This window comes from Anabrus simplex, chromosome 1 (genome assembly GCF_040414725.1).
Source record: "Anabrus simplex isolate iqAnaSimp1 chromosome 1, ASM4041472v1, whole genome shotgun sequence".
Taxonomy (NCBI): Eukaryota; Metazoa; Arthropoda; class Insecta; order Orthoptera; family Tettigoniidae; genus Anabrus; species Anabrus simplex.
Window position 1 is genome coordinate 660,335,428 of NC_090265.1, and position 14,563 is coordinate 660,349,990.

Consider the following 14,563-nt stretch of genomic DNA (forward strand, 5'->3'; position numbering starts at 1 on the left):
CTATAAATGTGTTGCAGATGGTTGCATTGGAAGATGGCAGTTCACTGCCTCAACCTCCCCACCTTCATTTGTCTGCTGAGAAGCTAGATCAACGTGGTGTTTTCCTGTTGGACACAGGCGAACATATGATGATATACGTGGGCCGAAGTGTGTCACCAGAGTACTGTACAGAAGTGTTAGGTGTTCCATCCTTCAGTCAAATACCAGAAGAAATGGTATATAGTTAATTTCCTTACTTAGGTTTAATGTAACTACAGTGGAACCTCGATTTTCCCTTTTTGGAGGGACCACGGGAAAGAAACGTACAACATGGGAAAACGGAAAATCCGGGAACAAATGAACCATCAACAATTTGGCTAAATGTTACAAAAATGAAATATGTATTATTATAATCTTACAAACACTCCTAAACCAAACCAAACTACCTTCCCAATAGACCTTCCTATTACCAAGGGACCGCTGCTCATCCCGAAAGCCTGCAGATTACGAGGTGACACATGGTCAGTGTGACCAATCCTCTCGGCCGTTATTCCTGGCTCTCTAGACCGAGGTCACCATCTCAAAATTCGATAGTTCCTCAATTAAAGGTAATCATAGAATGAGTGAATCTGGAACCAGCCCTCATATGCAGGTAAAAATGTGTGACCTGGTCGGGAATCGACCCCGGGCCTTCCAGGTGAGAGGCGGGCCAGTTAGACCGCAGGGCCAGCTTCAAACATTAATTACCGGTACGCGACTTAAACATCTCAAAAGTTTACATTCAGTTTTACCGGGGAAATTTTGTCAGTTTCCCGTGAAAACTTCTTTCAGTTCAGCTACTTTGATCAGCCAAACTCTTCAAAAAATCGTTAGTACGCCAAGACAAACAACAATTGACTACAAGTAGTTTTTAATTCTCTAAGCTAATAAAATAAAGCACATTAGATACAAAAGTGCCCAACATGATGGTGAAATCCCTTCGTTTTTAATCTTCCATTGTAATTTGGTCACTGGTATACTGTTTGTAATCAGTTTTTGGAAATCTTTTACCGCGTAAATTAGGCCTTCATCGACTTTCAAAGGTTATGTTGAACTCAAGAATATGGTTTTGAATGTAAGTATCGATTCTCAAAAGTTTTCGAATGCATTATATTCTATTCTGCCCATCACCAATCACAATCAAATTGGAGAGAGAGAAAGTATCATCAAAACTTCAGAAATGACGGTTATTTGTCACCTTGAACTCGTCTGGAAAGTGCATTCACTGCACAAGTTGGTACTAGTTAGAAATTTTTAAATACAACGTAGCTCAAATAAAATGACTGCAGTTTTTTTTGACGTTTAAAAACAAAAATGTAAAATTCCCAGTCTTAATATTAGGACCAAAAACAGTAGTAGGCAATCCCAAGACCTCCCATGCCTTTATGTATGAAAATAGCAAGATCTCTTCTGGTCTCATAATAATCATATACGATAATATACGATAATATTAAAATATTAGATTAGTGTTAAGGAAGAAAGCCCAGTGACTATACAGTGCCCTGAGGGAAGTGCCAAAAACCTGTTGGGCGATACAGTCGAAAAAAATAAAAAAATAAACATCTAAACCTGGACATAATGTAGACGTTTTAAAAGTAGGCTATGAAGATTTGACAAAACTCGTTCCGTCTTCAAGTAGGGCTGTCGAAATGTGCTCTGTCTCTTTCCAGTTGTTTTGGCCACTCTCTGCGTTATGATTTCCGAGGATTTTCTAAACAAAACCACCCGACTGAGATGCTAAGATGTCCCTTATGCAAGTTCACTGCCGATTGCTTCTCCAGTATTGTACTTCCTCTAATTATCACAGTGACGGTACATTAACACCAAGATCTGTAAGTATGCCATAGCTGTCCTTCGTGAGATACAGTTTCTTGAAAAACGCGTGATAGAGAATTTAGCGTTCATGGGACTGAAATTTCTTGATGTTTGATCCGGGAAATAATTTCTTCAAGAAATGGATAATGTGGGATTTTTACAACGTGATTTAATTGGGATGATCGTGGGACCATGTAATTTGAACTAATAATATGGGAAAACATAGTTTCTGGGAACATATAATCGAGGTTCTACTGTATTTTAATCCTGAAAAATACTGCTTTATTGTAAATGTAATCCCGTATTTACTCGCATAATTTTCCCCTCTTTTTCTTTACTTTTTCTTCAACCTAAAAAACCATGAGAAGAAATGATGTGAATCTAATTTAAAAATGGAAAAGAAAAATTTGAACATAATTACCTTATTTAAGTTATGACATTTATTCAGGCCTAAAATAGTACAAAATAATCAAAAATATGTCTAATGCAATTTATTTTAATAAAAAATCGATGGCAATAATACCTTCCCTAGTATTAATTATACGGAAACTGTTGTCTTTTAATGTCACACGAGAATTCACTGAAGATAGGAGCCAGATACCTGAACTAAATTAGAATGCTGTATTAGGGTAAAATCTGTAAAATTGCCTGCCCTAATATGTATTTCATTTCAAAGAAATAGACTTACCCTGTCATTCGTCGCTTTCTTCCGTTGTTTGCGATGAATCACTCCCATTCTCTTCCATTTCATAGATGCAGTTGCCTTCAGTTCCTTCTAGTTCGTTGGAAATGCAAGTTTTCTTGAAACTTCTCACAATGTCTTGTGAAATCAGTCCTCATGCACGAACAATCCACTCACATATTAATTCTAGTTAAGGCCTTTTGATCTTCGCGGTAGGCATAAGAGTATGAGAACCTGCTCCATTCAAAATATACCCGCTGCACGTTGTCTTTGATTGGCTTGTTGACGCTTACATCAAGTGGCTGTAAGGCTGACGTCAAGCCACCAAGAATTTTTGCAGCATCAGTCTTCTGGTTGACTATTTCTTGGTGAATATCATCAACAAGATGTACACGGAAACTGTCCAAAACCAGGAGGGACCTCTGGTTTAAGGGATGACCAGGCTGTCTTCCCCACACAGTATGCAACCAATCCTTCATGAGGTCCGCCACAATCCATCCTTTCTCCTGGACGTAAATGTGCACACTGGAAGGAAATTTCCCTCTAGGAATTTTTTTTTTGCTTGAAAATTTAATAGGAAGGAAGTTTTGGCCCATCCGCAGTAACAGTCAGCATAACTGTGCAGCGAAGCTTTTCTGCCCCAGTAGTCCTCATGGCTACGCTCCCTTTTCGGTAATTGTAGTGTTTCTCGGCATACCAAAGAAAATCGGAGTTTGATCTGAATTTCCGATTTGTGAAAGCAGGTAATTGTACTTGTGCCACTTCGTAGTTACAAACCTATGAAACTGCACTATTTTTTCACTGTGGTCCTTCGGAAGTCACTGGCATAGAGATGTCCTTCAAAGAGAAAGATTGTTCCTTTTCATGAACCGACAAAGCTGCTTGCTTTAAAATTAGAAATTTTCAAAGTTTTTTCTACTTCTACAGCCTTTAACTGGAGTATCTCGTGGGAAATGGAAAAGCCATCATTTCTCAATTGATTTATGTAAGAAGCAACTTCCTTTTCAATTTCTGGATGCTTCCCTGTTTTTGGTCCCTGAAATGATAAAGTAGTTTTCTTGGTACACCGTAATTCTTCTTTCTGCTTCCGCCAGTAACACACGTGTGATGGTGCTACGGAAAATTCACGAGATGCAGTACGATTGCCGTTATTTTTGGCAAATTCTATTACAGACAATTTAAATTGTGCATCGTAAGTACTGTTTTTCTTCGCCATCATGTCCCTGACAAACACTTTGCACAACAATTCACACATAAGAACACTGTTGAAAGCGTATGCGTGCGAGTCACAGCTGATAACAAGGTGTGTTCTGGCCCTGGGTGCTGGAATGTTAAATAATCAGCCACTTCTTCCTCTCCTGGCGTGGTAAACATGAATTGGAATATCAAAACGAGCTCCCGATTTCTGTACATTGGCGTGAATCATGAATACGAGGTAAGTCCATGGTTCGCAAGTAGTGGAAACCGTAGATAAAACTGGGGGATGGGGGGGATATGCAATTATATTTTCCCCCAAAATTTTCATTCTAAAAATCAGGGAGGGGAAATTACGCGAGGGGGAAAATTATGGGAGTAAATACGGTAATCTGTTTAGTACAGTTTTGCATCTGCCTGTTGCATACGCATACTATCTACCCCCTATTTTCAGTTGGTACAGTAAAACATCTATTTTAATCATTTCAAGGAAATGCAGCAAAATGATGTAAATTGACAGAAAATTTTAATTGAGGGAAATTGATTTTACTCGTCTACAAGCACCTAAAATGACCTGGAATCAGGAGCACTGTTGAAGGCAAACTATTAAGCAGCAGATTAGTTCTTTCAAAAAAATTAGCACTATGAAGGATGGTTTCCTGTTTCATCAAGCACGATACAAATAAGAAGCCTTTGATTTCTTAAACCTTCCAATTTATTTTCTCAGCAATAATATAAATTTAAATTGAATCATGTTAACCCTATCTAAATGGAAAACGATAAAATAAACCCAGCACCAACACAATCTAATGTAAATGACAAAAATGAGAGAACCGGGCGAGTTGGCCGTGCGCGTAGAGGCGCGCGGCTGTGAGCTTGCATCCGGGAGATAGTAGGTTCGAATCCCACTATCGGCAGCCCTGAAAATGGTTTTCCGTGGTTTCCCATTTTCACACCAGGCAAATGCTGGGGCTGTACCTTAATTAAGGCCACGGCCGCTTCCTTCCAACTCCCAAGCCTTTCCTATCCCATCGTCGCCATAAGACCTATTTGTGTCGGTGCGACGTAAAGCCCCTAGCAAAAAAAAATAAATAAAAAAATGAGAGAAATGATGGCAACAAACACTTAAATACCTGAGTAAAGTGGTCGTTGTAAATACACTTAACTTATGTACGCAGTAAAATGTAGCATTCACAACAATCATCAAATAAATGTATGTAACCTTCAGTACAAAAATTAACAGAATGTCTGCAAGGGAATACAAAATGCTCACAACAATAATAAATTACAATCAAACTGTCACAATAAAAATCGGCAGATATCAAACAGTCTGGAGGAGGAGTTGTTGAAAAGATCTGGGTATATTCACGCTCTATCAGCAGTGAAAGAAATCCACCTCATACTTTTATACCTTCGAAAATGAGTGTGATATTTTATATTGTTTGTACTACTTTTGTCATATTTTTTCAGCTTAGTTTCTCTAGTTCATAAAGGTGATTAAATGTTGCATCACGACCAAATGAAATTGAGAGGAACTTCATCAGTGATCCCAGAGCTGAAAGAGCATCTCCTATTGAATGAGCACTATTGCTTCACTGTTTTGGAATCCATATTGTGAACTTCCTGCATATGGTTTGCAATGATGTCCTCAACGGCAAGCTGTTTCACAGTGACAGTGTTTTCATCAACCGTAGTGAAGTGTGCAAATGAAGTCTTGAGGTGGAAGCATTCCCACTCGGTATTCTGCACCATTATCTTCTTCTTTGACACTCTGGCAACACTGTAGAGCATTACCTTCATATTTGTTGGCTCCTTTCCTCTCTCTGTTACACTAAGAGCTTTCCTACCTAAACTTTTCCACCATAGGCTCTTAAAGACTCAAATCTAGGGTTTGCAGTTGCCTGGAAAGAATACATACTCCACATTTTGCAACATCAAGTTACGACGAGTCAGTCATGGGTCTTCCTAGATTGTGCCCACATTTTAGCACTGGGGGCATACATCTGCTGCTGAAACAATCCACGCCTTTTGATTGGCATTGTAAGTAGTCGGGAAAGTCCTGATGTGGAGAAGCATCAATGTTTCCTTGATTTTCCAGTTACAAAGAGGGCACAATGTGTTGGAACCATCCACATTCATTCCCAGGATGGCAGTGAGCCACATTTCTTCAGTACTTGCCACCATGACAGGCTTCCCATTTGTAAGTGAATGTCTGGTTTGGCAGGAGGCTGTAAAACAGACGTGTTTCATCCGCATTGAAATATTGCGTTGTTCACAAGCTTTCATCAACTTCGGAAGCTTCTATTTCCAGGTCTGAACAGTTTTTTTACTTACACTGTTCGATTCCCCAGATATATAGTAAAAGTCTGTTAAGTTTTTCAAGGGACCCTGCTAAAAAACAAAACCAAACCTTATTAAGCAGTAAACTACTTAAAACATTTATCATAACATGTTTTTTAGAGGTAATGTAAAATAATTGGACATACTGTGTTATAAAAATATTTCATAAGAAAATATAAGTACTTGTACAAGAGATAAGAAAGAATTTTAAGAACATTAAAAGGCTAGATAGCAATTGTACATTATTTATTTTAATTTCTTAGCCAATATAGGACTACTTTAGTCAGGTTTGTGGAGGTTTTTCTTCTTTTTGTCATCCCAGTACTGTTTCATCCTTTCTGAACGTAATTTTCTTTCTGTTTCTGGAATCAATTCTACATTATATAAAAGCTTTTTCTCTTTTTTGTAATGTCTGAAGCTATCGCTTTTCAATTTCGACTCAATTTATAACAGTTTTGTTCTTCAGTCTGCAGAAACTAATTTTGAGTAATCAATTTGTAAACTATCTGAAAAAGAAAACACATGGTAACAGTTTTATACAGTAGAACCTAGATGTATTGTTCCCGGAACTGTTGTTTTCACAGACTCTTCATTCAATTTATTTGGTCCCACAAATGTTCCAATGTTAAATTTTCCCACATCTATCATTCCTCAAACTATCGTTTTATTGCATCGATCATCGAAAAATTATTTGTCCTCAGCCACAATTTTCCCACGATTGATCAATCGTACGTAAGAAATACGCTAAAGTTTTTTGAATTTAGAGAGACTGCTCAGTGCTCTTAGCATATAAAAGTGGCAACCTGTTACGCAAAAATGTACGAACAATTCAGAGTTGCTTTTCTTGAGCAAGGATCTTGTAGGCTGGATTGCTGCGCTCAGGTTTTTCACACACTACCTCACAACGAGCCTCTTGACACCAACGCTTCTCCTCGACCCGCTAACCGATCCCTAGAAGTATTGTTATTTACAAGAATTAAAACTTAGCCACTGTAGAACACAAATTTGCCACCATTTTGTGTGTTGCTATAGGCTGGCTATGGCTACCAACTTCGTTGAAAATGAGAAAATCGCATAGTTTAAAAGTCACGGCGTGCGCTGGCTATGTTTTAAGGTCAGTAGATGCAGAGTGAGTCTCTGCCCTTACGTTGTCACAGCTTGTCCGTGGTCCAACAGTTCTGCACTCTGACTGGCCAACAGAGCAGAGGAGGGGTGGCCACGTCCTTACCGTGACTCTACACCTCTGCATTCGGGAGATAGGACTGGTTTGGACTTTACGGCTTGCCCCAGCCGTCAGCTGTCCTTGGAATGGTTTTCCGTGGTTTTCCATTCTCCTGTACTAAGGCGAATGCCAGGACAGTTCCTCATATAGGTCACGGCTTCCAACCCCCTCACCTTCTCCAAAAATCTCCTTCACCGAACAAATCTCCCGGCCTGAGAGACAGCATCACCGTCTATGAGGCCCGCCTCCCCCTTCAGGGGAGGAATGGAAACATGTTAGTAGTAGTAGTAGTAGTAGTACGTTTTAATTAGTCCGAGAGTGATTAATCGCATCGTATCTTGTGGAGTGTGTGGGATGCTAGAGGCCTGTTGACTTCTTTGTTGCCCTGTGCCCAATTGTTTTGTAACTAGTTCGTAAGTTGGCAGCCTCATATAGGCCACTGTGACGACGTCCAAGCAAGACCAACTACAGCCTATCAGACCTTAATGCAGAAACCAACATTGCAGAAACATTGGGCCACTGTCTGCTGTGGGACGCTGCTGGGCATTAATTCCTAATAATATCCTATTTACGCGAATAATCCCTGCGTATTAAAAAAAAATTTGTGGCACGAATTCTGGGTGCAGGTTTTATTTGGGTCAAGGTTGGCAACATGCTCCTGGTTCACGTAGTTTTCGATGTTGGGTGAACAGTTATGCTTTGTGTAACTGCAGATGGAAGAAAACTGCCCTCATATGTCATGTTTAAACAGAAAACAATTCACTTTTAATTCAAAACTTTCTTTACATTTTTAGGAAGTAGTACTTTACTGAGTAATTCAAATTCATATTTTCTTGGCATCACGTTAGAACGTGTCTTCCGGAATGTGCAGGGGTAGCTTTCTGCACTTTCACACGCTCCGGTGTGTCTACAGTGTGTTCCATAGTTGCTAAGTTTGAGTCAAATTGTAATTCATTTATATTCAGCGTTTTAAGAAATACCACATCATCACGTAGCAGGCAGTATGCGGAGAAGCAGAATCCTTGAACACTGGCGATGCCGACAGTTGGTGAAAAAGCTTGGCTCTTAATTATAATCATTTCGTACGCACCGAACAGTAATGCCAGTGAAACTGCACTCTTCGTTAATGCCGAGATCAACGGACTTACGGTTTTAAAGGAGATGGGGTATCTGTATTGTGTTGCAATGCAGACAGAAGCGAAAGCCTTCCTCGCGTCGTCATAGGAAAGTTCAATAAGCCAAGATGTTTCGTGCAAGTACAAGGCATCTAAAAACTGCAAACATTACAGTATTCCAAAAAATGAGGTACTTGTACAGGAGAGCCAGCATGATTTGCCCTCGTCTTAGAATTTTTTTTTTTTCCCCCTTCCCTTTCGTTGCATGAGGTTATGCTTGCCAGTGACTCATCCAAGTTCTTTATTTAAATAATGTAAATTCACTGTGTAGGATACATTTTGGAAATAGGCCTAGTCTTTTTCCGTGGCATTTGAAAGGTTTAAACTGTTAATAAAGTTATTGCATGCCTTAATGGATCTTAGAATACTTTGTGACATGGCAAGGTTTGGCATTACTGAATTAAGAGAGAAATGCCATGACAGGAAATCGTGCAAGGATAGAGTCTTAGTCCTGTGTTGCAATGCAGATGGAAGCGAGAGATTTCCTATTTCCTTCCCTCATCATAGGAATGTTAGATAAGCCTCAATGTTTTAAGGGCATCGAGTACTTTCCGTGCAAGTACAAAGCATCTAAAAAAATGCATGTGTACAATAATCCATTGAATAAGGCACTTGCACAGGGGAGCCAGCATAGATTTCTCCTTGTCTTTGAATAATTTTTTTCTTTCATTGTGTTAGGTTATGTTGGCTAGCGAGTTATCCAGTGGCATTATTTGATTACTGTAAATGCGCCTTGTTGGATACACTTTGGAAATAGCCTTTTCCATGGCATTTGAAAGCTTTAAACTGTGAATCAATGTTAATTACTTGCAGTAACGGGTCTTAGAATATTTTGTGATGCGGCGAGAGTTTCTAAATTACAAGTTGGCGGTTAATTCGCAATCATGTAATTTGAAGTAACATTTTTGCATCTCTTTGACTTCAAATGAACGTTTTACTGTATCGCCAGACAAATGCTGGGGCTGTACCTTAATTAAGACCATGGCTGCTTCTCATTCCTAGGCCTTTCCTATCCCATCATCGCCATAAGACCTATCTGTGTTGGTGCGACGTAAAACAAATAGCAAAAAATAAAATAAAAAATACTGTATCGCAAAATTAACAAACTAGTTCACAGGTATGTCTGTTTCAAGCGTTTATATTGCACGAAAAGAATTATCCACCCACTGGTCGTGTTACTATCCTAGTAAAATGAGACCGTGTGTGAGAAGTGCTTTTAGATGTGTAGTATGATGAATTTGTAAGTACTTAGGGAGAGGATTCTAGTGATGCAAGAGACAATGAATCTTCTGATATACAGCAAATCAAGCCTATTGCAAGTTCAGATTAATGAAATATCTGTCACGTAAGAAGGCCTACTTGCTAATTTTCATGGCAAATATATTTTATAGCTGTGATAATGCATTTTTATCATCTCATAATATGTTCAAGCAAAGTAGCTATATCCGTCACATTCATATTTCCGTAAATACTACATGGAACTCGAGGAGTGATATGAAATGTTTGTTTATTCCTGCGTTACTCTTTCGATGGAAGGAATTTTAGTTCATTTCATTTTTTCAAAATGACCCTTCCTAAAATTATTTATTTATTCATTTATTTGTGTTTGTATTAAGTGGCAAAGTTAGGGCTCTTGACCCTCTCTTACACTTAATCAACTACAATATTTTTATTTTTACAGTATTATTCATGTAAATATGGTATAACTAATGCCAGTAATGTTCATAATCTTCTTAAAGAAGAATTAATATATGAAATATAAATCATGTTTCCATAGTTAGAAAACATGAAACAGTTTAAAATAATATACCAAAATCGAAACAAGTATTCGACCAACTTACATAACCCTACACCAGTACATTTGACAATGACAAAATGTAAGTAATTAATATTCGTTAAAACAACACAGGACACTTTACAAGAAAAACTCAAATCATCCATAATAGTGAAATGACTTATCGTACCCAGTAAATAAGATATTCAGCAACCAAGACTACTTTAAATGTGCACATGACTTGCTAACATAACCCTACACTTGAAAATGACAAAATTAAATCAACATTTCTTGGTAAATCACATCATTGTACAACATATTACAAGAAAAACACAAATTACACAGGGCAGTGAAATATCATTCTCAACAAACACGCATTCACCAGCCTAGTCCTAATTGAAATATACAATTAAAGGTGTATTTACACGAAAATCATAATTATTTATGAAAACATTTGCTAACACCTTAATGTACTTTTTAATCATCATTTTCAACTTCTTACCGCACTGACACACTACGCGCAATTAACTGAAATTCTAACACTACCAGTGCCTTTCTTTGATTCTGTAACTTAAGAAATTCTGGTTTGTAACTGTCACTAATTAACATTTGGAAAAGTCTGAACATGTTACAACACAAGGACATGGTCATCGATGATGGGCACTTTAAAAACCACCTGTCTTCACTAGATTAAAATACATTTCCCTGTCACTATCCACAAGCAGTTCATTTTCAGCCTGCAACATTTTAATGCAGACATCACACCTACATAATATTTCAATCACTTGCAAACTGGTGTAGCTGGCAATGGAAACCAAAATCCACAGTGTTTCGAGGGGAACTGTGATGTGAACTACTTCTTCTAATGCAGGCTCTAACGCATCTAAATTATCAATAATTCAATCATGGCTATTGTTATAGACATTATGAACAAAGTCTTTCAAAGAAAATCACCAAGTTTCGTAGACCTTATCTTCAATACACCTAACACTTTGAACGTTCTTTCAGACTCAAGAATTTGTTCCACAGAAACATTATAAGGGCAACCACTCAATCATCTGTAGACACCAAATCTTCCCTCTAAACGGTCTGTCTGCAATTTGGCAGCAAGCACATAAGACCAGTGGTACTTATTGAAAATATATTTACTTCGTTCTATTACTGTGGTAAGTGTATGTGTCAAAGCAGTGTATGTTTCACTTGTCAATTTTCCTTCTTTTTATGACGTGTGCCAAAGTCTATGTATGTTTTTAGACATGTAAGGTGAAAGTTTCATGTCATCAGGACCAGTAATTGGACTAGCATCTTCATTTCTGCAATATATACCTTTCATGGGATGCTGTATATTACATACTGACCATACTTTTGAATTCATTTTAGATACTGGATTGTGCCATCAAGGTTACATACACTACTCTAACTTTTATCCTTCACTATTACAGTGAATGGTTTAATGCATTTCTTCTGAACTTCACAGATGAATGAGATAAAATCTGTAATTTTGTCACTTTCAGACCACTTACTGAAATAACCTCTAAATACTAAAAACATCACTAACGCATTAAAAACATCGAGATAACCAATAAAAGGATACTGCATATCCTTTTACTAACTTTTAAGCAATTCCAAACCAGCAACATTCTTACAGTCAAAGATTTTACTGGTAGTGATACATTCTGTTTCTATTGTTGTTAGATACAGAGCCTTCCTAGATACATTTGGAGCTGTTTTTAGCAACCATTTCTTCTCTGAATGAAACAAATCGTGAAGGTCTGGAAACTTGGCCTGAGTAGTTTTAAATTTACAGACTGACTCTGTACCAACATCAACATTGACTAATTCACTTAAAACAGCAAATGTCTTATCAACATCAACGTTAGGTATAAGAGAATTTTGCAGCCCATATCAGTAGTTCTGGAGAGTATCTTATTCGATTAATTATAGAAAACTCTATCTGTTCCAGGAAAAATTTTATTCTACTAGTTCTTTCTGCATTAAACTCACAGTCTAACTCAAATGCATTTTTTCTAAAGGTTCATCAAAAGAGAAAGTTTATTAGTGAGACCAAAGTTCATCCTTCTGCCACATTTCTGGTGTTCACAAGCATCAGATTCCAATATAAACCAAAAATGCTCTGTAGGCAAACTGACATTTTCGTGAAACACTTGAACTGCAAATGAACTTGAAACTTTAAAACCTATTTATTAATAAATGTCTCATCATTTACCTTCACAAACAACACATAACCTTCCTTCACTATTACAGTGAATGGTTTAACGCATTTCTTCTGAACTTACAAATGAATGAGGTAAAATCTGTAATTCAGTCTCTTTTACACCAGTCACTGAAATAACCTCGAAATACTAAAAACATCACTAACGCATTAAAAACATCTAGATAACCAATAAAAGGACTGATGAAAGTATACTGCCACTCTATTTAACACACAAAAATGTTTGGTGGATAATTACATTGCAAATTCCAGTAGCAAGATAACCTCAACCAACCGCACACATATGTGGTATAAACCAAACTGAATGTAAACATGGCCCCACACGCCGGGTATACGTGGCCCAATGTGCAGGCCATTTTGTCACATATCAATATGTGCAGTCAGGTCTGATAAGATTGTAGTTGGTCTTGGTCCAAGGTGCTCCATGTTGAATTTCTTAACCTCTGTGACATCGTTGGTGCCAAGTTGCAGGAGCTGTGCTGTGTTACGTATCTAACCTATCGTTCGCGAAGGGTCTACGAGAATAATGGAAGGGTCTACAGAAGGTTATCACCATACTATCCATGTACATTCTTAATTTGCAATAAGATAACTGAACGTAAAGGTTTTCAATTATTACGAAATGTGTAAAGAAGAGTGAAACGAAACGGCATAAAAGTAATTCCTTTTATTTTCATCGCGTATATCATGGCTGTAATATTTTGATACCGTTATGTATAGTACGAACTAAATGATTAGCGCATGTTTGCCTTTGCTTCAAGGAGTCTCGATCGGGTCGAGAATTTTAACTTTCCTTTGTTAATTCCGACGGTTCGGGGGCTGTATGTGTGATAAAGATGTTGATTCCCAGAGGGAACCTGGAATATTTGTTCCGAATCAGTAAATTTTTAAATACCAGTATAGTTGGTCTGTTATTGGACATTATAAATTTTCCAGCTAATTCATTCCGGGTTGCCAGCGTTTCGCCCCACTTTGCTAAGATGGGCTCATCAGTTGTGCTATTTCCCAACTATTTACATAATGAAAAATGTCCAAATGCAGTGCCCATATGTTATTATTTTGCTTCCCCCCTATTTTTTATGTTGGCCCCATTTAACGTTTACCGGGCGAATTGGCCGTGCGGTTAGGGGCGCGCAGCTGTGAGCTTGCATCCGGGAGATAGTGGGTTTGAATCCCACTGTCGGCAGCCCTGAAGGTGGTTTTCCATGGTTTCCGATTTTCACACCAGCTGGGGCTGTACCTTAAATGAGGCCATGGCCGCTTCCTTCCCACTCCTAGCCCTTTCCTATCCCATCGTCGCCACAAGACCTGTCTGTGTCAGTGCGATGTAAAGCCATTAGCCCATTAGCATTTAACGTTTTCCTGCATCCGTCATCATTTTCCCCCTCCCCCTTGTAAAATGATGCATTGAGATTTTAGTGTACTTGAAAAGGTAACAACGTAATTAAGTTGTATTTTTTAAATTTGGATTAGTCTGTCTGAAGTGAAATTTGACTAATAGTCCTGTATTTTTCTTCTCTTTCAGTATGAACTTCCTGTTCTAGAAACTCAAAGGTCAGAAAATCTGAGAAATTTCCTTAATTATCTTCAGTCTGAGAGACCTTACTGTGCCACTCTTCAAATTATCAAGTAAGTTTGAGTGTATATTTCTGATATTTGAAGGTTAATAGAAAATATATGACGGATGGGTGTGTAAAGTGCGTTATGTCACAGTTTACTAGTTTTGAGAAAATTAACTTCTGAAGTTCAATTTGAAACCCAAAATCGACTTTTGGTATGTAGGTAATTTGAATTATATCTTCAGGAACCTAATACTGTTTACAACAATGGGGTAACTTGTCATAATGAATTCCATGTAAATTCATGTAATTAGGGAACCAAACAACACAACTTGTCGAATAGGTTATGACTTAAAACACTTTGCACATCCACATTTAGTGATATAATGCAATGCTGCACAGTAATATGGATATTAATCAGCTTTACTATTAATAAACCATCATCATCATGATCATTTTGCATTATCCAGCTGTAGCTGGGTAGGGGCAAATATGGTTCCTCTCCACTTTCTTCGGTCTTTCTACCACCCCTCCAACACTGTGTCCCAGTC

At 37.9% G+C, this 14,563-nt stretch overlaps 1 protein-coding gene across 3 annotated transcripts in view; it reads left to right on the plus strand.

Annotated features, from left to right (window-relative positions):
• The window catches only part of Sec24AB (Protein transport protein Sec24AB), a 201,776-nt gene that overhangs the window by 169,907 nt on the left and 17,306 nt on the right, over nt 1–14,563 (plus strand). For all 3 annotated transcript variants that reach the window (XM_067135817.2, XM_067135818.2, XM_067135819.2), the window contains exons 18-19: nt 18–215; nt 13,979–14,082. In XM_067135817.2, coding sequence (XP_066991918.2) covers nt 18–215; nt 13,979–14,082 — 302 coding nt within the window. The remainder of the gene's footprint in view (nt 1–17; nt 216–13,978; nt 14,083–14,563) is intronic.